Source organism: Paroedura picta, chromosome 10, assembly GCF_049243985.1.
Source record: "Paroedura picta isolate Pp20150507F chromosome 10, Ppicta_v3.0, whole genome shotgun sequence".
In the NCBI taxonomy this organism is placed as follows: Eukaryota; Metazoa; Chordata; class Lepidosauria; order Squamata; family Gekkonidae; genus Paroedura; species Paroedura picta.
Window position 1 is genome coordinate 77,999,578 of NC_135378.1, and position 24,529 is coordinate 78,024,106.

Genomic DNA, 24,529 nt, shown 5'->3' on the forward strand with positions numbered 1-24,529 from the left:
GGTAGGGGTATCCTTTTTTATGGGGTTCCCACCATGAATCAGCTGGCCAGTGGAGGGATTTACAAAAGCACTGGCCTACCAGGAAAATTCCCTGGAAGTTACTTGTCCACTTAGAGTTCCCAGGTTCCTCTGGAAACTAGCAGAGGATAAGGAGAATTACTGGGAGCAGGAGGGAGACCCAGCTGACGTGCAGAAACGTTCCTATAACACTGCCCACATGACCAGGAAGTGACGCCATCATGTTGAAGCGACACTCTGGTATTCGGGCAAAAACTCTATAGTAAAAATGGCTTCTCCCATAGAGTTTATGCACAAAAACTAGAGTGTTGCCCCAAGATGATGACATCACTTGTGGGTCATGACAGCAGTAATGTAGAGAAGTCGGTGCATGTTGGCTGGATCTAAATCTTTTTGGGAGGGAGTAAGTTCCCCCTGCTGGCTGGGGGTGAGGCCTGGTGGTGAGGAGCCCCCCGCCTCCACCAGGGGATCTGGCAATCCTATGTCCAGTCTACCTTCTGCTCCCACCATGGGGGCTTAATTGTGGTCAAATGGTAATGTTAATCTCTACAAGCATATCTCAGAGACAGGATTTTGATGGCCACACAACAAATAAACTCCTACTCACATTCTCAGAATAACTGACATGTATTGCCAACACAGAACAAAAGAGAAAAATTTTGCTATCGCCCACGGATTTGATACACAGATACAAGATTGTCCCCGGTTGCCTTTGGAATGGTAATGCAAATGGCTTCGTTAACGGTATGCGTGATGAGAAATTATCAGGTTAAAAACAGACAATGCAAGTTGCGACGGTCAGCTTTCATTGCACCAGGCACAATTTTCTACAAAAAGCAAACACGATTCAAATATCTACTTCAGGGCTTGAAAATACACAGCGGGATTCATAAAATCCGATTCTCCCCCCCTCCCCCCGCCCCACTTTGAACACAAACCGCTTTTGAAAATCCCACTCCCAGCTTTCAAGTTGTTGGCCAGGGGGAACTGCGGTTTGAAAAACGCAAGCCCAAATCCCCTCCTGGTCTTGCAAAACTAGTTCCATAGTTGTTTAGATCCTAGCCAACATCTCTCCGACTTCCAACTAAGCAAAATTTATTTATGAAGCAGCAGACTTCCATGGACTTCATGCTATGCCTCTGCGTACCTCTAGGCATGGACCAGGAGTCACTGCCGGGAGCCGTGAATTTCTTGCATCGTGGAGGGGAGTGGACTAGATCACCCTTGGGATCTCTCTAGCGCTATTGTTCTGCTTTTCTGTTTCTACTCTAAAACTGGCTCTATCCAAACTCATTAAGGATGGATCCAAACAAACATTTTATTGCACCAGTTTGTCCCCCTTTAACCTGCCAATCATAAGAGCCTCTTGTGGCGCAGAGTGGTAAGGCAGCCGTCTGAAAGCTTTGCCCATGAGGCTGGGAGTTCGATCCCAGCAGCCGGCTCAAGGTTGACTCAGCCTTCCATCCTTCCGAGGTCGGTAAAATGAGTACCCAGCTTGCTTGCTGGGGGGTAAACGGTAATGACTGGGGAAGGCACTGGCAAACCACCCCGTATTGAGTCTGCCATGAAAACGCTAGAGGTCGTCACCCCAAGGGTCAGACATGACTCGGTGCTTGCACAGGGGATACCTTTACCTTTACCTTTAACCTGCCAATCATGTGTTACCATTCTTTGTCCACCCATATTGTGCTTCATTGTTCTCCAGTTCTGTTTGGGAGGGGCATGCTAGCAGGAGAAAAAGAGGAGCAGCTCCAGGAAATGAAGACAATGGGTGAAGTAAGAAGGAGGAGGAAGAGAAGAGAAGGAGGAGTTGGTTTTTATACCCTGCTTTTCACAGCCCAAAGGAATCACCTTCCCTTCTTCTCCCTACAGCAGACACCCAGTGAGTTAGGTGAGGCTGAGAGAGCTCTGAAAGGACTGCTCAGTCAGAACAGCACTATCAGGGCTGTGATGAGCCCAAGGTCACCGAGCTGGTTGCATAAAACAGATGATCAGAGAGGTGTCCTGGTGTCTGTTGACGATACAGCAGTAGGCATGTAGTTTGCAAAAAAGGATATCCACAATTTCCTCCAAATTTAAAGAGACATGGCAGGCTAAAAATCCCATCCCATGAATGAATGAATGAATGAATGAAGGAAGGAAGGAAGGAAGGAAGGAAGGAAGGAAGGAAGGAAGGAAGGAAGGAAGGAAGGAAGGAAGGAAGGAAGGAAGGAAGGAAGGAAGCTTTAGGATGCTTTGGGCTGATCCTGCATTGAGCAGGGGGTTGGACTAGATGGCCTGTATGGCCCCTTCCAACTCTATGATTCTATGATTCTATGATTCTATGATTCTATGATTCTATGATTCTATGATTCTATGATTCTATGAAGGAACGAACGAACGAACGAAAACGAACGAACGAACGAACGACCAACATCATGAGATTATACGTGACACACATAGACAGACTTTTCTCATCCATAACATGTCTGCCATCAGCAGACATAAGCTGCAGCACTCAGAACTGTATACAATGGCTGCACATGCCACATGCACATTGCTAGACTAGATCCTGGTCTCCCAGGGTGGGGTACTTTATTTGCCAGTGTCTTGTGAAAACCGCTTGGCCACTGGAGTGACGCAGAACCAAACAAACATATCCTGTCTCATTTATTGCTTGGGCCAAAGAGCTTTAACACAAACAGAAATGGGGTTTTATTGATTGATGCACCAGCCTGACGTCGCAGAAACATGATGAAGTGGGCATGAGGGACGATGCGGCTGCGGTAGCTGCAATTTCAGTGCTGGGTAAAAATGATCGGAAGGAACCTCTGTGAAATGGAAACTGAACAAAGCCGGCCTTTCACTGGAGCTTCTTCCTAAGAAAGTCCACCAATTATTCTTCAGAGGAAACTGACTGGATGCCCGAAGGGTGAATCTCAAGCCACAGACGACAGGTTCTCCCTGCTTTTAAGTGGGGACAGTTACAGGGTGGGAGAAACAGGGTGACTCCATATCTTATCCAGAATGGAATCTCTGCGTGGACTAAGATTAGAAAACTCCTGGGGATTTGGGAAGAAACTTGAGGAGGGAGAACCAGTTTGGTGTGGTCGTTAGGAGTGTGGGCTTCTAATCTAGTGAGCCGGGTTTGAATCTGCACTCCCCCACATGCAGCCAGATGGGTGACCTTGGGCTCGCCACGGCACTGATAAAACTGTTCTGACCAAGCAGTAATCTCAGGGCTCTCTCAGCCTCACCCACCCCACAGGGTGTCTGTTGTGGGGAGAGGAAAGGGAAGGCGACTGTAAGCCACTTTGAGCCTCCTTCGGGTAGAGAAAAGCAGCATATAAGAACCAACTCTTCTTCTTCTTCTATGTTGGGACATGTTGAGCGCCCTGAATATCAGGGCTGGTAGGAAGGCAGGGTATTTATAGAGAAAAGCAGCATATAAGAACCAACTCTTCTTCTTCTTCTACATTATCAGGGTATGATGCTATAATGTCCATCCTCCAAAGATGCTTGTTTCTCCAGATAAAATGATCTCTGTTATCTATAAATCAGTTGTAATTCTGGGAGTTTGCCGGGCCTCAACCAGAGATTGGCAACTAAAACTGCTAGATTCCTTGAGATTTTGGAAGAGGAATCTGGGGAAGGCAGAATTTGGGGAGAGAAGGGACCTTAGTGGGACACAAAGCCATAGTGTTCACCTTCCAAACCAGCCTTTTTCTCCAGGAGAACTGATCTCTTTTTACCTGGAGACCAGGTGTAATTCCCGAGAATCTCCAGCCACCACCTGGAGACTAGCAACCCTATTGGCAACAATTGTGGGAAGCCTATCAATTTCAATAAGCAGAAGAGCACAGAAGTCCTGGCCAAGGGTAAATGCCCCAGAAAGCCTGTTCAAACTTTATTATTATTATTATTATTATTATTATTATTATTATTATTATTATTATTATTATTATTATTATTATTATTATTATTATTATTATTATTATTATAATATTTATATTTATATCCCACCACTCCCTTGCGGCTCTGACAACCAGTTTGCGGGCCAGGCCACATGGGCTTATGACCCCAACCCCAGAGGAGTAGATTATTATCCCCATTAAAGTGATGACAGATGGCAAAGAAGACAAGGGTGGGTAGCTTAACTGCACCCTGCAGAATTAAGCAATGTGAGGAAGAAGTTGGAGCTGCCATCACTGGCTACCTGACGTCAAGTTACTCTCACCTGAAGCGATGGAGACATATGACTTGAGGCCATTGGACTTCGGCATCTTTCCACCCCTACCCAACACCAGCCAATAATCATGTGACATATTTCCATTTTGACACTTTACTGGGTGAAGTCAGCAGGAGGTCGCCATGTTCTCCTGCTTGCTTACTTCCTCCAGAAGACATTCTCCAAATGGAGCGAGAGAACTAAGGAATGTAACTGCCCTGGCTTTCCTTGGAGATAAGGTATCCCTTATCTGTGCAAGCACCAGGTTATGTCTGACCCTTGGGGTGATGCCCTCAAGCGGTTTCATGGCAGACTCAATACGGGGTGGTTTGCCAGTGCCTTCCCCAGTCATTATCCTCGGAGATAAATGAACGCAAGAGATGTGCAGCAAAACTGAAGCAGATCAGCACTCTCTGCAAAAATTCTGGCCTATATAGGTCACCAATCAAGCCACGAAAATATTGTCTCTACTGCTAGTTCAATGCAGCTTAATCTGGAATACGGTTCTCACCTAAGGAGTCGTATAACCATATGCCAAAATGGATAAGGAAATTGAATAAGGACAGATAAGAGTTTAGATCTTTCCCCCGTATTTTCTCCTGGGAAATAATAACAAACCACATCGGGCTAACCTATTTGAACTTCAGCTGAATCAATTAACATTTAGCCATGGATTCCATGGCTGGCCAGCCTACATCTGTCTGCATTGTTTTGCAAAAATCTTTTCATGCCTGGAATTTCATGCCATTTAAATGGTGCGGGGTGGGGGAGAATCTCTCCAATTTGCCCTTTTCCCACCAAAATCATATAACACTGCACAAAGTGACAACCAGATAGCATTGATGGGTGGATTTAAATGCCACTGAAGTCACAATTTTTGCTGGCCAAGTCTGATTGGGATCGCTGCTTTCTGCTAAATAGAAACTTATTCGCTTCCACTGGGCAAGAATCCTCACTTAAAACACTCCTCTACTAAGATCAAACTCTCTGGGGGTTTTTTTGGCCAGCCTGATTCAGGAGAACCTGGACTTTTAACAGACCTTCTGAACAGACTCCGAACCCCAGGGCGTACCTGGAGATCTCTTGATGTTATAATTGATTTCCAGAACCACCAAAATAGTTCCCTTGGAGAAAAGTTGGGGCTTTTGTACCTCGCTTTTTACTGATCAAAGGAGTCTCAAAGCGGCTTACAATCACCTTCTCTTTCTCTCCTCACAACAAACACCCTGTAAGGTAGGCGGGACTGAGAGAGCTCTAAGAGAACTTACTAGCCCAAGGTCACCCAGCTGGCTGCATGTGGAGGAGGAGCGGGGAATCAAACCTGGTTCTCCAGATTAGAGGCTACACCATGCTGGCGCTCAGCAAACTGAACATCAGCTCTGCATCTTTCCAGAGCTGGATGTGGTCCTTTGGGCAGCTCTTGAAGCCCCTCAGCCCTTGAAGTGCTTAAGCATTTTTTTAGGCAAATCAGTCCACTTTTGATGGTCGCACCATCTAGCATTTACCCCAGGTGATGCAACTGGATTTGTAAGGTAATGTGAAACACCCCAGAGAGACAGATAATGCAGGTGTGTCTGTGCGCAGATTCCTACCCCAATCAAGTAAATCAGGTAACGGGGACAGTCCCTATATTTTTCTGCAGGACGGGGAGGAAAGAGTTCTTTCCCTCGAGTTTCTGTTCCTTTTTTTGTTTGTTTTGTTTTGTCTTCACTATTTATACGTCCTTTCCCTTCTCCCCCAGCCGTTTGGGACTGCCTGCCAACTGCAATAGAGAGTCATTTATAAAAATCAGAAGCAGAAAGCCAACGTTCATAGCAAAACATACTCTTGAAACAGGCGTGCCAAATGAACAGGAATGAGATATGCAGAATGTTGTGTCTAGCAGGCCTGAGTTTAGCACTGCAAATCAATGCAGTGCTTCCACTGGGAGTTCCAGAAGAGAAACTCAGGGGCTTTATTACTTTCTGTACCACTGGACTAGTTCACCAGCCTGGCCTCTGTTGGACTTCAGCAGCCCTCTAAGCAGAGCGCCAGGCAGACTACGGTTGTCAACACCCAGGTGGGACCTGGAGATCTCCCCAAATTAACACTGATCTCCAGACTGCAAAGGTCAGTTCTGCAGGAGAAAATGGTGGCTTTTGAGGGAGGACAGTATGGCTTTCTACCTCACCGAGGTCCCTACCTTCCTCAAATCTCACCCTTCCTAGGGTCCAAGCCTAAAACTCCACGAAATTTCAAAAATGGAGATGGCAACCCTAAGAAAGCAGCATGGCAGCTATCAGTTTAGGGTTTCCAAGTTTGTCTGTACCCAGCAGCCAGAGGGGGATGGAGATGGGGTTGCCAGAGCCAGGTTGGGAAACTCCAGAAGATTTGGGGGCAGTGTCTGAGGAGGACAGGGGCCTCTGTGGGGTATAATGCTATGAAGCCCACCCTTCAAAGCATCTAGTCTCTCCCCGGGATCTGCACTCTGTAGTCTGGAGATGAGCTGTAATTCCAGGGATCCCCAAGGCCCACTTGGAGGCTGGCATCACTATAAACCAATTCAGCAGGGGTCAGGAGGTGCTACCAAGTCCTAACAATTTCCAACAGTGGCATAAAAGTTCATCACTAAGTGTTAGGACTTTTGGACCAGACTTGTTCCTATGTCCCTCCAGAATATTTAAGCTGCAGAGTAACAAAGCATTTTGAAAGAATCCAGTTATTAGTTACCTTTGTGAATGAGGCACGGATCCAGACTCACTGTGTTTTGAGTTTCAAAAGAGAGAATAATCTTTACTGGAAATATATCATATCAATCTGCTTCAGTTTCCTTACTGAAGCAGAGTACAAAAGCTTAAAGAATAGTTACAAAAGAAATACATTGCAAGCCTCTTGTGGCTAGGATGCAGGAAGACTACATTTCACACATCAGTGAATGGAGAGAGCTTAGAGCCTTAATGGCTGCTGCTCCTTGTTTCAGCAAAGGACAACCACCGATCTGCTCTCCCTTGAAGAAAAAACAGTGGGTAGGAGCCCACCTTAAACAAAGGAACCTCCAGGACATGTGCTTGGGGCTTTTCCACTGCAACCTCACCTGTGACCACTTGATGCATTAGTGAGCACAGCTCACTGCTCAGCTGCTGAAACAGCTTAACAACAACCCTTCAAGCAGACTTCACCAAATTACTTGCTGATTGCAGTTCCACCTCTATGCCTCTGCTGCTCTGCCCAGGCCAGCTTACTGACTTCCCAGGCTGCCTTCTGCCTCCACCAAGCACTTGGCTTCAGACTATGCTGCTTGCTTTCCTCATTGTACAAAATACTTGAAGCTAAAACATTCATCTACCATTACTAGAGGCTCGCTTTGCTTGCACAAACATTAACACGTCAAACTTCCTTTTTCGTTTAAGCATCCTGTTCCTTTTGGAACCAAGCGCCTACAGACTTAAAACTGTGATAAACAAGCAAACAAACAAAAAATAGCTGCCTTCAATAGCCCAAGTAGAATAGGGAAGGGGGAGAAATAGAGATAAATGTTATAATTCGCAGAAGTAACTGATACTTTTTCTTAAATTCAATCGTTAATCATTTCCGGCATCTGTTAAAGCTGGATACAACTGGCCATTAGTCAGTCAAGACAAAATCCACAACAGATTTATTGTAAGAAAAATATCCTACCTGGAATCACTTCAAAGAGGAATTTGCCTGGGCTTTCATCATTGTAGGGATGCTCAATCACTCGGTTTCCAGGCAACAATATGGTCCCCTTAGAAATAAAAGAGAAATTCACAGTGAAACTTTTAGGCCCCATCCTGTTGGCTGTACTGGCTCACTCTGTATAACCTGCCTTGAGTCCTGGGCTGAATCTGCACTGGGCTTCTTATACCTGGTGAACCTGAATTTTAAAAAGTTATCTACACATTATTCAATTTCAATTCTGATATTTAACGCTTTAAATTTTTCCTCTGCAACGTCTATGATTGATCCACGGTGACACTACTCCCACCCCCTGCAATATTCAGGAGCAGATATAACTCGCTACATTTGAGGAAACTGCTCCCAAAGCTGTATTAAGTGTAGATCTCTGTGTTTTGCTGAATTAACTCCCTCCCCCTCCCCCTTGCCTCCAACGCTGATGTAGTGAAGCAGTCTGTTGATAATTGGTCAAGGCGTCCGTTCAAAAACTGCCTGGTTCCCAGTTGGCATTCTCTCGCAAGACTTATTTCCCCCCTCCCACGGCTGAACTGAACCAGATATATGCATAACCAACCCCAACTTATATATACAAGTCACACAATAGATCTTCTTACCAGTGCACACTATTGGTCAGTTTCACTTTAAATTGACTGGATCTGGCTGACCGGATCCTGCTATGCATTCGTCAATTACACTGCAGGGTTACAATCCTGTTTTGGACCCCAAGCTCGGTCCTCAACAGGTCTCCAGACACAACAGTCAGCATGTCGGAGACCCTGCTCTAACTGGCTCTGTGATGATTTTATGTTGATTATATTAATTTAGGAGGATTGTGAGTGGGTGGACAGGAAGGGATGTGCCAGTATTTACCTCTTGTGGCCCTTCTCTGCATACCCAGGGAATTGCTGATCCCCACTGTGGGATGGGAGGTGAATTCCCTCCAGGCCAGACTGGATTATGGAGATTTTTGGTGGTGGGGGGATCATTTGGGCATGAAATTAGGGTCATTGTGGGTGAGTGGGCAGGTAGATGTGAGTTCCTGCATTAGATGACCCTGGAGGTCCCTTCCAGCTCTAGAATTCTAGGATTCTATGGTGAAGAGTTATGACATATTAACTAAGAAGTGAAAGGAGAAGAGAGAAGCAGCAGAGTGGTGGAGCCAAAGCTGTAGAACTTTACAGGTCAACATACAGAACACGATACGCTAGTTATTATGCTTCTCGGTAAATACAGCCGAGGTTGAAGCTAACGATCCATCTTGTTACCAGGACATCGATCTGAGACTCCTGTTTCCTATGCCACCTGCCGCCCTGGGGCATGCAGCATACAGAGCCTCATTTGGACATCATTAATAGCCTCACCATTCCATCGTACACGGAGCGACCCGACAGCCCTCCCGCCGGCAGCCCCCATTTCAGATGATCCATTTAATGGCCTGCATGAAATATTTCTCTGTTCCTGGTGTCCCAACACCTAATTACTCACTTCCAGTTCCTGCGCTCTCCCAGGATTCCTTTTGCAAGCACGGAAACACACCCAGAGATGTTTTCCCTGCCCAGGACTCACCCTTCCTTCCTTTTGTGTGTTCCGTCCTGGTTTCTCAGAGGTGACTACAGGGGGAAAGTATTTATTGCTATTACCTGGAGGTAGTAATTGAAATTAATTGAACAGGCTTGGCAGACAGCCTCCGTTTTATTAATGCCAGCCCCCTTTGGCCTCCGTTACAAATATATTTGCATTCCTCCCCCCATTCCCTGCCACCTTGTGTACTTGCATGAAAAAAAGGTTCTTTAAAATCCTTTCCCAAGCCCAACTTCTCCCGATCGCCATGTGCAATTACTGTAGCTTCCGCCATCATTGGAAACTGACTTCATTTCCAGATTTTATACACTTTCAGGCAGACGGAGTAATGCACTTTTGGTCCACTTTCAAGGTATTTTGCTAGTGGGTTTTACTGGGTGAATCAGCAACACCCACATGCAAACGGTCACTAAAATGGAACGAAAGGAGATTATCTGGCATGTGTGAAGGCACCCTTTTGTATGGCAAAGCCTCAGGACAGTCTTCTGAGAACTGGCTGCCTAACCCTCTAGAGCAGGGGCGGCCAAACTGGCTCTCCAGATGTCCGTAGACTACAATTCCCATGAGCCCCTTTCTGCATGGTAATTGTAGGCTATGGACATTTGAAGAGCCACAGTTTGGCCACCCCTACAGAGGGAGCTGGAAGAGGGGAGGGACTTTCTGCATGAGATAAAGTGTCTTGAATGTGTTATTTATCCACACAACCATAGTTGAGTTGGAAGACCAGGTATCTTCACAGGGTGAGGTGGAAGGAAGGGAGGAGGGTAATAAAATGGCTGTAACCAGTCATGGTGCCCCAAAGGTTGCCAACCTCCAGGTGGGGACAGGGGAATCTCCTGGAATTATAACTAATTTCCAGACTACAACGATCAGTTTCTCTGGAGAAAATGGCTACTTTACGGGGTAGACAATGCAGCATCAGCTCCTCACTGGGACCCCTCCCCAGGGATTTCAGAAGCTGGATCCCATAACCCCGGCTACAGATGGTTTTCAGCTGGAAATCGAATCAAATAGCTGTTTTATAACTTTTAATGGAAACGTTAACATTTAGGAATAAATAGACTTTGTGATATCCTACAAAGCTGAGAGCTACTGCACAGCAAGGTTCCAAAGTGCAGCTGTGTTCACATCGCACCATTGCTATGAACACTGCAGGGAACCCCAAGCAAGATTTCAATCCCTTCCCCACAATCCAAAATATGGGATTCATCAAACTGGGTCACCTTCCAGAGTTCAACAGCTACTGAGGAAACAAAAAAAAAAAGTTTCAATATCGTGGAGTCTACAGTGCTATATAAATGCTATGTACTCTGCTCTGGTTCGGCCTCACTTGGAGTACTGTGTTCAGTTTTGGGCACCCCAGTTGAAGAGGGATGTTGACAAACTGGAATGTGTCCAGAGGAGGGATTGATCTGGAGTGACCCTACCTTTCCCCCACAATATGCTGGAGTGGATATAACCCTCAATATTTGAAAAATCGGCATGACTAAAGGTGCAGCTCTCTGCTTGTCCCAAACTAACTAGCTGCCTTGAGCCTCCAACAATGTTGAAAAGCCATGATTGGCCAGGGCATCTGTTCAAAGGCTTCCTCGTTCCCAGGTTGCAACGCTTCCCTTAAAGGGGAAGCCCTAACTTCTCACAGCAGAGGCTCCAGAAGCCCTAACTTCTCTTGACAGAGATTTCCCTCTTGGATTTATTCCCTCTCCTCTGCTATCTCCAATCCTCTTAGTACCCTCCACCCCCAGTCAAGAAAAGAAAGAAAGAAGCTCCTGCTGAGCTTGGCTCCCCCCCCCCTTCTGAGCATCCCTAATCATGTGCAGAACTCTTTTCTGTTTCAATTGGGGAGGGGGGGAATAGAGGAAGACCCAAGTTCAAATCGGTCCGAATTCAGCAGGATCCACAATGGAATAAAAAAAGTAAGTGCAGAATCAGCCTGGGATACAACCCCCAACTCTTCTTCTTCAGCACAATGCAGATAAATACTTCCTCATTTCTCTTGACTGCTGCCCACTGCCTGGAGGACACCTTGAGAGTCTCCAACGGGCACAGCCTGGCTGCAGAGCAAGGGTAACATCTCAGGATACAGCAGTGAAATGGAGCATCAAAAAGATGTTTGCTTCAGGCACATCATTCTGAAATAAAATCCATTGCTGACTCGAGAGAGATGAACAGAGAGCGCCGTAACTACACTCATGCTCCCTAAAAGATTTCAGGTTTCATTATGAAGCTGTGTGGCTGGAGAAAATCTATTATGCCGGCAGAAGAACTGAATCGCTTTCTTGGTAATGGCTGAAAGAGATCTTCACGCCTTAAATTATTCAGTACAACCTCTCTCCCTGTCCTTTGCCGATCTTCTAGCAATAATTGCTACGCTACTGCCTAAAATAAAATACGGTTTTAAAAATTCTGCGCACCGTCAAGGACTTGAAAGGTTTTTCGGCAGAGTCAGAATGAATGTGAAACACTTTTCATCCCAAAAGCAGACTGAAGCTTCTAGAATAGCTAAGAATATCTAAAAATACGTCCGTCCTTTACTTTATTTGGAAGGATTTTAAAAAAATCCCTGCTAGGAATCAGTTATTCAGTTATAGGCAGGCCGTGGCTGTGTGTGGTACAGGATTTTGCGCTTCCCAATGACCCTGGTGTGGTGGGAACTAGGGCTGCCAACCTACAGGTACAATCTGGGGATCTCCTGCTACTACAATTGATTTCTAGAAAACCAAGATCAGTTCCCCCTGGAGAAAATGGCTGCTTTAAAGGTGGACTCTATGGCAGGGGTAGTCAACCTGTGGTCCTCCAGATGTGTAGTCCATGAACATCTGGAGGACCACAGGTTGACTACTCCTGTTCTATGGCATTATACCTTGCTGAGTTAACTCCCCTCCCCAACCACACCCTCTCCTGGTTCTGCCCACAAACGTTCCAGGTATTTCCCAAAGAGGAGTGGACCACCCTTGTAGGAACAGCACAAGTTGAACTTCCACAAGTTGAGAAGCGACAAGATGGGGCTTCTCCATCAGCTGGCTCAGGTTGGGCTTTTACCCTCCTGTTGGGTAGACAAACCAAGAAACAAAGCACTGACTTTAGGCTCCCAAATAAACTGGGGTATAAATGTAACTGCTTATTCAAAACCACGGCTGAAAAACCACACCGGTTGAATTGTTTTTTCAATGGACTTCCTTAGCAGCCAATATCCAAAAAGTAATGAAAAACGCAATCCTAGAGTAAGATACAATTCTCTAGTTTGAAATCTCTTCTGGGGGAGCTGGCCTACTAGAAGAACATTGTCCATCAAGTGACTTGCTCCATTTGGGGCCTGGAGCTCTCCTGGAATTACAAATGCTCTCCAGACCCTGGAGGAAATGACCGCTTCAAAGGGCAGACTCAGTGGAAGTGCACACTTTTTGACATCCCTCCCCACGTTCTGCCTTCCTAAGCTTTACCCCCAAACACTGACTTCGGCCCTCAGGATCCATTTGGATGGAGATTCCTGCATCTGAGAAACTCAACCATCAATGAAAACAGTTAACAGTTGAGATGCTGTTAACAGAGGCATGAGAACAAGTTTGATCCAGAGGACAGACATCGATGCTATAAAAACACTGGGGCATCAGCTTCTCTCAAGCTACCTTCAACAGCTCTCCAGCATCATAACAGGAACCACAGGGAAGAAAAACTGTAGCTCCATCCCATGCCAATATGACCCAGTCCTAAGGACCGTTTCTGCACTGGGAACTTTGCTGTCCCAACTCACATGCAGGAGTACAAATCTGCGGTGAATGAGGTGCACCAGAACCAATGCTCCTCCACGAGGGAACAGGAAGTGGTGGGCAACCTGCCCCGGCTCAAACTCCAGCCTGCAGCCCAGCAGCAAAACCTCCAGTGCAGAAGCAAGAACCTGTGCTAGAGCACAAGTGTCTGTTGTGGCAAGTAAGATTCCCTAGGTGGTGCTTTGTTGGAAGTGATTCCCCATGTGGAACAACTAAACAGCGGAGACCTTATCTGACGAAGAACACAAAACAGAGCCTCAGTCCAGAAACTCAATCTCCCTTGCCTTTTTACAAGGTCTAAATAGAATAAAATAAGAGACTTTTCCGCAAGTTTCCTGGCATGAAATTTATTCCATGTTCGAAGTATTGAGCCAACATGTGTTCTTGATTTTGTTCCAGTCCCCAGAGCAGCTTTTCTCAACATTTATTTTCCGTTGAGAAACCCCTGAAACATTCTTTAGCCTTTGAGAAATCACAGAGGTGGCGCAAACGTGCAGAATATAATTGGGAAGCAGAGCTGTGGACACACCCACCCACGGCCCCTCCCCTCCCCATTCCCTCCAGGCCCATCATTGGCCATTTGGGGAGGGGAGGTCGACATAACCATATATGGTCATATCACGTGATAAACATTTAACACATTTTAAAAATACATACAAATGAATGAACTCTCACCCATTCAGGAAACCCTTCCAGGGCCATCAAGACACCCTGACTGAGAAAGCCAACCCTAGAGAGTCTGCTTGACTAATGACTGCCCCCCTGCTTACATGATAGCCCTCTTTAAGTATTTGAAAGGTTCTCATTGGCTGCAGAGGAAAGGACACGCAGTAATGGGTTTAAACTACAAGTACAACAATATAGGCTAGATATTAGGGGAAAAAATTTCACAGTCAGAGTAGTTCAGCAGTGGAATAGGCTGCCTAAGGAGGTGGTGAGCTCCCCCTCACTGGCAGTTTTCAAGCAAAGGTTGGATACACACTTTTCTTGGATGCTTTAGGATGCTTAGGGCTAATCTTGCGTTGAGCAGGGGGTTGGACTAGATGGCCTGGATGGCCCCTCCCAACTCTATGATTCTATGATTCTATGATACACAGAGATAGGGTTGCCAACCTGCAGGCAGAACCAGGAGATTTCCCAGAATTCCAGCTGATTCCCATGGAGATAGATCAAGATAGGTGGCCATGTGAGTTTGTTTAGAGCAATAGGAAGGAACAAGATTCCAGTAGCACCTTTAAGAAAATTTGAGCAGGGTATGAGTTTTTGTAAGCGACTGCTCACTTCTTCAGATATAGCTGACTCATGAAAGCACATCCCCTGCCACATCTTTTGTTAGTCTTTTAGGTGCTGCTGGACTCTTGTTCTTTTCAACAGATTTCCAGTAGAAAATGGCTGCTTTGGAGGGTGATCTGTATGGCATTATATTCTGCCAAAGATGAAGATGCCTGCCTTCTCCAGGATCTGCCCCCAAAAGACTCTAGGAATTTCCCAACCCAGAGCTGGCAGCCCTACAGAAAGACCGGATTTGTGTCCATGTTGTAAAGTATATCAATCATTTTTAAGGCAACTCACAATTAAAAGGCCACTGTTTGATTTGGAAACCCAACATAAAAACGACATCACGTGACCTAAACACAGAACAGATGCACAACTTTCAGATTACCGCTGCTAGCCTAAATAAAAAAGGTTTACCATCCGAAAGTATACAGAGGACGATTTATCATGCCTTGCTGAAAGGCGAAGGCAATAGTTGGGCAGCCAGAGAAGGAGAAACCCAATTCCAGATCTCAGATAACACGACATAACCATACGAAACAGAAACACAGGCGATATCGCTTTATTAATTCGCACTTTAAAACTGCATATTTCAGGACTGAAAATATTCTAAACAAGAGGATACAAAGAAGAAAACGAACAGTGATCTTCATTGTGCTTATTCTGTACTGGTGAAATGCAAGGATAAAAGAGGGATCTGGGATGAAACAACAACCCGGCAAAGCATCTGGAAGCAAACTGGTATTTTACGGCCACATCCAAACTCCTTTTTTTGCAGAGTTTTATCACAGCAACTGTGGTCTAGGGTTGCTGCCCCCCTCCCCTGTGGAGCTGGGCCCTGTCATCAGGCTCTGCCTCTCCCCCCCCCCCCATCAGCCAGCCAGCAGAGGAGGACTTACCAGGAGAGAAAAAGAGGCCCAGACTGCATTGTCAGTGATGTAGTGACATCACTTCCTGCCTGCACCAGAAGTGATGTCATCATGTCAGCCATTTTAGCAATAGAATGTTTGCCCAAATAACATGATGGCCATGACACTGCCTGGGCCTCCCTTCTGCTAAGCCCCTCCTGTTCCCTGCTGCTTGTCTAACACATAAAACTGCATCAAGATTGTTTGTTGTGTCACGTTTTATTGATATAAACTTGTACTGCCAAACGTGGGAAAATAAACTACTGTATAGGAATCTTTAGACAGCCATATAGACAGTTCCAACTTTGCTCTTTTCAGTTTTCACATTACGCACACGACCATCCGCAAATTAATTGACAAACTGAACGTCGTGACCATCTGTGCATACACAAAGCTCTGTTTGGAGAAATCTCGAGCAGGGGAATCGGGGAAGCATCCCAACTTTCGACACACACGGATTTGCGAGAAAAAGGAAAGCGCAATCCAGCCCCCTGTTCGCATTGTGAATCTCTGCGGTCCCAAGCAAAGCTACCCCCGTCTAATTCAAGTCATGGTTTAAAAGGGCATGCCTCTGCTTAGGATACCACCGTTCGTCCCACATACCTTTTCGGAACACGTAAACTGGCTTAGCGGCTGGAGATTAGCGAGGATTCAGGATAGATATATATTGTTTGTATAATCCCATTAATGTCGTTTAATTGGTTTCGTCTGTTTCTCTCAACCTGGGCCCGCTGGGATTGGCACTGGATACAAGTCGAAATAAATTATAAGCAAGCAAGGGGGGTGTGGAGTGTTCCACTCTTGAGGCTGGATTTCACAAGCACTTGAATCCTTTCTATAAAGTGGCTTTTCCTATGTAATTTAGTTTACCTGGCAAACGAACCGGTGTCTTTAACACCGAGAGCAAAAGCCAGAGTGTGAAACTCACAGACATGGAATTGTCCCTCAAAACTAGAGTTTCAGATACTAATTCTTCTGGAATGGCATTGTCTTAAAAATAAAGGACATTTGATTTTATAGCTTGTGCTTTGTTTCTCCTGCAGCGCATTACCGAGCATGCTTATCCCAAGGAAAAGACTCCCCCTGAGTCTAAATGGGGTCCTGAATCAGCCTATTTCAAAAGTAGCCTTAGAAATTCTTTTTGGCCTTAGTTTTTTCGCAGAGAAGTGGCAAAACGTCTTCTGGAGGGACTCCGTACAAAAAAACCCCAGCATATCCAAGGAAAGGTATTTTGTTTTAATTCATTTTTTGAATGTAAAAAAGTTTATCATCCCCTTTTTGCCCAATCAGGTTCCTGGAGTGGAGTCTTTACAGGAGCAGGATTCGAGATGCTGATAGAAATCAGCAAGGACCTAGAGCTTGAGGATGAGGACTCCACCAAGAAGAAGCAATACCTGGCTTTGGGAATGAGTCAGCAAAAGAAGGCAGTCAAAAGGAATATGCTGAGTAAGGCTTGGTGTGGAAGTACCTTGCTTGACACCCCTCGGTGAGCAAAGGGCTACCTTGCCTTGCACCCTGTGCTGTTTCACCTGTGTTTGCTTTTCCAGTTAGAAATCCAGACCCTGCATTTTGCCTTAGATTCCAAGCTTTCCCAGTCCGGAGTTGGCAGCCCTAATTGAAAGCACCAATTGTCTCAGAGCAGAGTCCTACTCAAGATTCCAGTTTGTAGGAGAAGACCGCATGTTCTTCCCGAGGCCAGAGTCTTCAAGCTTGCTCGCTGCCCCAGGAGCAGTTCCCCTTTCCTTCGGGCAAGACAAATTAGGGCAAATTCGGGTCTGATTTCACTGCAGTCAATAGACTTCTGCTGTCAGCAATTTGTGCTCTTCTGCTTTTCCCAGTTGCTGCGGCTCTCCCAGGGAAGATTGCTCAAGTCTTCCCAGCAAGCGGTTTCAGTTCTGTCATCTCTGTCCTAGATGGATCCAAAACTTATAATACAGACTTTTTCTTTCAGCAAAGCACTATCTTCAGTGCTACTCACACCATCTACCCTTCTTGTCTTTTCAGCTAGCTTAGCCCTACTTTATGCTGCCTCTCTTGTCCTGGTGGCTCATTCAGAAGCGTCCCCCATGAGCCTTTGCTAAACATGTCAATTAAGACATGCCTATAGACACATCAGCTACCTGCTAGTCCGGTCTGGCCTAAGGTCTATCTAAGCATCTGCAGTCTTCGTCTTCTTCTTCGTCGTCCTCGTCGTCTTCTTTGTCTTCTTCGTCGTCGTCTTCTTCGATTTCGTCGTCTTTGTCTTCGTCTTGTTGTTGTTGCTGTTGTTGTTAAATATGTTCAGCACCCCTCGTGGCACAGCCAGCTCATGGAAGTTTACATAACATTTAAAACCCTACGTAAAAGAGATCTAGGCCTCCGAATCCTTTTCTCCCAGTACAGGTTCACATATCCGTAATCCATTTGTACCATACACATAAGGTGCATGCATAAATGGTTATCCTTATAACAGGCTGAATGGGTGATAGCTCTAGGCCATCTAGTGACCTTCATGGTTGAACAGGATTTCAACTGAACCTCCCCGAACCAAGGCTGGTAATCTACTGTAACAAATGGTTTTCTCTAACATTAGTCACTCCCCCAGCCCCCCCCCCCCACACACACACTCACACAGGTTATCCGATATAAAGGCAGAGAGGAAGCAAAGAAAGTTCTGCAAAACATCATCTCCTTTTTCACTGCATGAGCGCCAGAAAATCCGGCCAGATGATTGATTTGTCGGACGACCTCATCAGCAGCGCAACAAAGCTCTCACCGTGCCACTCAAGCTGGCAGGTGAAAAGCCCGCCTTCCCGGTTGTGCCACGGGGAGGCCACCAGACAAGTCCCGAAATGTCAGGCCTCTGCCCCCGCCAGCGCCGTTCTAATTAAGTGGTCGGGAGTCGCCTCACTGAGCAGACGGCGTAAACGACTTCTCAAATGCTCCTAAAGGGTCACGTTTTAAAAAGGGAGAAAGAAATCCAGCCTGCAACCAAACAACAACAACAAAAAAAATTGACAGCATTCATGCAACTGGGGTATTCGCCCTGCCTGAATCCAGAGCCGTTCATTAAAATCCCGAACAGGTGGCAAGTTTGGCAGCCCAACTGTGTCTATGCAGCAGACAGATTTATTATGCCTTTCATTTTTTAAATATTTATGCAAGGATAGAGACGGGCGAGATAAAATATCTTGCTCGTCAGAGCATCCTGGGCTAGGCTGCTGTGATAACTGTCACATCAATCAATGTGGGCCATAAAGACGTTCCTATCCATTTTATAATTATCATCAATTAAGCACTAACTTGGGAAGTCTTTCTTTGTGCAGGAGGCGGGGGGGGGGGGGAAGGGGCGCGTTTCAAGTTACGTTATTTGCCTGCTGAGACGGGCCCGGCCATTGGGCGCCAGCAGAGAAGAGAGATCCAGTAAAACAGGGGGTTAGTTGCCATCACTGGCAGGAGACTGCTTTCAGAGAGTAGCCATCTTCTTGTTCTTGTTATTATTACATTTGTTACCCGCCACTCCTGAGCCGGCTCGTGGCGGTTTACAGATGTCCAGTTAAAAGCCCCATTAAAATGGGCACAAAAACATAAGAGTCAATAAACCAAACAAACCAAACAACATGGCAGAAACCCCCCCCCCTCTATCCCCACTCCACCCCTACCTCTAGACTCTACCCCTACCAGGGTAGAGAGGGAAGGAGAGACGAGATAACCAGAGTTGCAGCTTGTTCCACCAGGCATATGGTCGAGGCCCAGAAAGATCCATAAGAAGTGCTGGCCTTGGTGCTGGGATCTGAGGAAGATCGTTCTGGAACCTCTAAACCCCGTCCCCATTTGATTGCAAATTTGTTCCGGTGGAATGAAGATGACTGTTTTTATGGTTTGATGTCTTTACTGCTGTTTGTTACTGTATTGTTGACTGCCCTGAGCCCCATAGGAAAAGTGGGTTACAAAAATAAGCTTTATTTATTTCGTTTTATTGAGAACAGTTGGATTCAACAGTTAACCAAGGTGAATATTTGGCAAAGTTAAAGACTAAGAGAGAAGAATGCTCAGTGACTGTTGGTGGATATTTTTGCAGTGGACCCCTTGAAGATTCAGTTGTCAGGCAGGATTCATAGAATCATAGAATTATAGAGTTGGAAGGGACCTCCTGGGTCATCTAGTCCAACCCCCTGCACTATGCAGGATACTCACTTCCCTATCGCTCATCCACTGTAACCTGCCACCCCCTTGAGCCTTCACAGAGTTACAGATTCAGATGATGCTTTCTACCCCACAGGTGTTAAATCCTCTTTACTGTCTTGTGCTTATAGCCCATTTTCATCACTTAGAATACTTCCCATCCACCAAGGTCAGACCAGCTTAGCTCAAGCCGGAACACTGGATCACGACAAGCATTGAGCTGAAACCCTGGGCCATTTGGCCAGATCATGCAGATTTTAGAACCAACCTTGGGTAAAATCATAGGTTTGCAGTCTTGTCTCTTCTTGTGTTTTATGAAAGACCTCCAGATTTTATTATATAGGTCTCCAGATTTATATACATGAATACCAGCTCTTCATCCCTACCAAATTGAAACCAGGCACAAAAGAGGCAGCTGATACCTCATCCAGGATGGATAGATCAAGTTAGTGGCTATTTTGAAAAGCACCAAGTGCTACGACAAATGCAGAAGTGAAATGAGTGACTGTCCGGAGGCTGAAATGTCAGTCAGACATGAAAACCAATACCGCTGGGCGTAACTAGGGAGGCTATGAATTTGATGGCGACTGTGTTTGACGGTCAAACTTATTACGCTCGACAGCAAATATCAGGCATGAGCTGATCACCGAGTCTGTCACAGAATGACTCCAAGGGCTGATTAAAAGATTTGCATTCCCCTCCTCACATCTCCAATCTAGGCATGAAAATGCTGCTTTCCGAACGGATCGGCCCTTAACCTTGCTAAGGGCTACTTAGATGAATACTAAAATGTGAGGGTTTTTTAAAATTTAAGCACAGTGTTTATTTACAACTGATTTATATGATTTGTGACTGATCTAACCATCTGTTTAAATAACTGCCTGCTCATTGGAATGGAGAAATGGCCAGGACTGTGTGACAACACACATGGGAGAAAAGCTGAAGGGACCACACTGTTTGGAAGGAATACATTGAAGCAATCTTCAGGCCCAGTGGAGTAGGCCATTGGGCTGTTTCTGGCAGGGCATCACGGAGTGTGATGTCACATCCAGTGGGAGTGTCTGGGTGATGTCATGTCTGGTGACATGTGACTTCCTGGGGAGTGGCAGGGAGGCGTGGCCTGCTGAACTCACTTTCAGGGCTCAAAGCCTGAAGAATATTTCAGGGGTTTCTCAATGGTAAAAAGGTTGAGAAAGGCTCATATAAGGTCACAATTCTGCCAAATGTAAACATATTCAGACGTAAAATAGGGAAGTTAAGCATGTTCTTAAGAAGAAGAAGAGTTGGTTCTTATATGCCGCTTTTCCCTACCCGAAGGAGGCTCAAAGCGGCTTACAGTCGCCTTCCCATTCCTCTCCCCGCAACAGACCCCCTGTGGGGTGGGTGAGGCTGAGAGAGCCCTGATATCCCTGCTCGGTCAGAAGTTTTATCAGTGCCGTGGCGAGCCCAAGGTCACCCAGCTGGCTACATGTGGGGGAGTGCAGAATCGAACCCGGCATGTCAGATTAGAAGTCTGCACTCCTAACCACTACACCAAACTGGCTCTCCCTGCTCTGAAATGAATAGGACTTCAGTTCCTTTGGATCATACCCACGGTGCTTAAAGGGTAACCTTTAAGACCATTTCAGGGTAGCTTAACATACAATAATGTTTATACCTCGCTAAAATTATTGTGCATGTGTAAACCAAGAGTCAGGGTGGCAGACAGAGGAATAAATAGCACTCACTAGCTATATCCAGGTTCAAACAATTGTATCAAGATCCCTCTGGAAATGCTAAAGGACATCATTTTAAAGTCTGGCTTTAGGTTCATTCAGTTTCTCTTTCCTCATGAGACCATGAACTTGGCAGGGAACTACTCATTAAATCTCTACCCTTAGCAACAAGTTGTGTTGTTCTTCAAGCTGCTTATTCAGCTGAAAGTACTACTTTTTATCTCAGATTTAATGGACGGAGGAAGAGTCTCTTGAGCAGTAATAGGCCAAAGGAATTTGATTTCCTCCCCCCTTCCCAATTAAAGATTAATGAAAACGTTCTCAGATATTCCGCTTCGCTAATTGAATCAGCAAGCAAGGCTTGCACCGGGTCCAAGGAAGGACCCTACCGATATGAAATGCAAGTCTTGTTTTTAAAGGGACGATACAAAACATTTGTTCTTGGACAACAGGAATGCCCATCAGAAGTGTCTCCAAAGAGCTCTTTCATTAAAACATAAGAAAAGCCCTACTGGATCAGACTGGTGGTCCATCTAGTCCGGTTTTGCTGGCCTCACCCTATTCCAACTCGGACACCCCGGACTCACTCCACCCCCAGGCCGGTTTCACAAATATTAAGAGGTACCATGGATAAGGATTATTTATTTATATTTACATTTATAGACAGCCACTCCCGGGCTGAGCCAGCTTGAGGCAGTTTACAATAAAACTGTCTGTCTCTCTGTCTCTGTCTCTCTCTCTTTCTCTCTTTCCCTCCCTCCCTCCATCCATTTGCCAAAAATTACAGCATGCTCTACAGCACTCTTCTCAGAATCACGGATTAACCCCTACCCCATCCGTTGATGACACGAATAATTAGAAGGGGCTCTGGATTCTGTCACTGCCCGTAACATGAAGAATTAGAGGGGAAGGGGCTTGCCATTCGCACCCAGTAAACACAACTTGGTGAGGGGCATGCTACTACACATCCACCAGAGAAGAAGCAGCCACTTCCAGCCTCCCTGCCCAAAAGAACTCTGCTAAGCTGGCACTGCTAGAATCCAGCAAATCCTCATCAGCGTCCTCAAAGATTCGGTGTCATGATTTAGATCAGGGGTAGTCAAACTGCGGCCCTCCAGATGTCCATGGACTACAATTCCCAGGAGCCCCTGCCAGCATTCGCTGGCTGGCGCTCCTGGGAATTGTAGTCCATGGCCATCTGGAGGGCCGCAGTTTGACTACCCCTGATTTAGATTTTAATAGCACATCTGAAGGCGAGACAAAATATGTTGCAACTGCCACGTGTGATATAATTCCAAGCAGCACTAATAAAGTCCCCCAGGAGTAACGTTCTTTGCACAGGTGAAGGGCAGACTTCCCACACGTGGCACTGAAGCTCAGCTGGACCAGACCTCTGCGATGCTTGTCCTAGGCTGACTCTGAGAAGAAGCTGGAGAGTCTTGCCGATGTAATGCAAGTTTATATTGTGCTGCTTGGACAGGTTGCAAATCTATTTGCGTATCTGGTGATCTTCGCAGATGATCTTTAACACATGTCATTTCTATCGCATCTGCTTCATTGTGTTGTTTGTGGTTTGAAATGTTTCAGGGTGGCCTTGTGATTTAGAATCACAGAATTATAGAGTCGGAAGGGACCTCATGGGTCATCTACGTTCTGACTTTTCTTTCCTCCCTCTCTGCACCGCCTCTGGGTAGGGAAATGCCTGGAGACTTGGGGGGTGAAGCCAGGAGTGGGTGGAATTTGGGGTGGGGAGGGACCTTAGTGGAGTATGATGCTATGGAGTCCCCCCTGCAAAGCAGCCGTTTTTCTCCAGGAGACCTGATTGCTCTAATCTGGAGACGAGCTGTAAAACCAGGGGATCCCCAGGTCCCGCCTGGAGACTGGCATTCCTAATCGTGGCCCATTTTCCTACTGGACACTGCAAAAGGAGGCTAGGTAAGCTTGCCCAGTGGCTGATCAGAAGTTCTTTGGGCCAAAGGACAAGTATGCTTCTTTGATGGATTCTTGGTTTAGGTTTTTCTTCTCTACAGCCTTTCAGTTCTGCTTGCTCGCCTTAAAAGGCCTGATACCACCTTGCTTATTGGCCTGCCTTCCATCCATGAGACACCATGCACAGAATAGAGTAGCACTGCCAACTCTGGGTCAGGAAATCCCTGGAAGTTTTAAGGGTGGAACATGGGGAGATTAAAGTTTGGGGAGGACTTTAGTGAAGTATAAGTCCCCCCTCGAAAGCAGCCATGATCTAGGTCAGGGGTAGTCAAACTGCGGCCCTCCAGATGTCCATGGACTACAATTCCCACGAGCCCCTGCCAGCAAGGGGCTCCTGGGAATTGTAGTCCATGGACATCTGGAGGGCCGCAGTTTGACTACCACTGATCTAGGTAGTCTGGAAAATAGTAGTGATTATGGGAAATCTCCAGGCCCCACCAGGAGGTTGGTAGCCCTAGACAAAGCTATGTTGGCCAGGGACTGTCGTAAGCAGGAGAACTCAAAAAAGCTGGCTGGGTCCAAACCAAGAGGGTTTTTTAATGCTCTGGTACCATTTGAGGGTTGCCAGTGCCTGCTCTTAAGCCCTGAGGATTTGAAAAGGCATAAGTCTTTCAAGATCCATGGCTTCCTACAGCATAAGTTGTGGCCAGTCAAGTTGCTGATTTTAGTGGCATTCCAAATGCTCCTGCTGAAGCCAAATTTTCATCCCGCGAGTACAAAGGCTTAGTCCAACAGGATTCCCTTCAGCGGAACGATCCAAATGCTAATAGGAGGTGAAGATCCGGGGCTGAATGTGAGCCATCAATGGCCCATAACCAAGAAGATTATTAGTTCATTAGGCAACACACTGAGCCTTATTTACATATGAAAGCCCAGGTTGGGCTATCATTCCTCCCTAAATCCAAGTGCCTGCAAACGTTAATGCAGGCAGCAAATTTATTCAAAGTGGGCTAGAGTTCGTAATAATAATAATCACCTCTAATTAGATTTTGTTTTTCACTCCAAAGAAAAGGAGGCTAGTCGGTGCCTTTTACACGTGCAGCAATGAGCCCTGAGCAAATCCTTTATCTCAGTAATAAGGACCAAACCTGTAGCATAGCGTAGGGATTAACCCCCAGGTGTGTGAGTTGATGGCTCATACAGGAGATGAGGTAGAGCTGGTTTTTTAAACCCAAAGCGGCTTACAAACACTTTTCCCTCCCTCTCCCCACAACAGAACGCCCTGTG

At 46.1% G+C, this 24,529-nt stretch overlaps 1 protein-coding gene across 4 annotated transcripts in view; it reads right to left on the reverse strand.

Annotated features, from left to right (window-relative positions):
• The window catches only part of ARHGAP24 (Rho GTPase activating protein 24), a 361,634-nt gene that overhangs the window by 190,943 nt on the left and 146,162 nt on the right, over positions 1-24,529 (reverse strand). For all 4 annotated transcript variants that reach the window (XM_077300990.1, XM_077300988.1, XM_077300987.1 and 1 more), the window contains one exon: positions 7,883-7,970. In XM_077300990.1, coding sequence (XP_077157105.1) covers positions 7,883-7,970 — 88 coding nt within the window. The remainder of the gene's footprint in view (positions 1-7,882; positions 7,971-24,529) is intronic.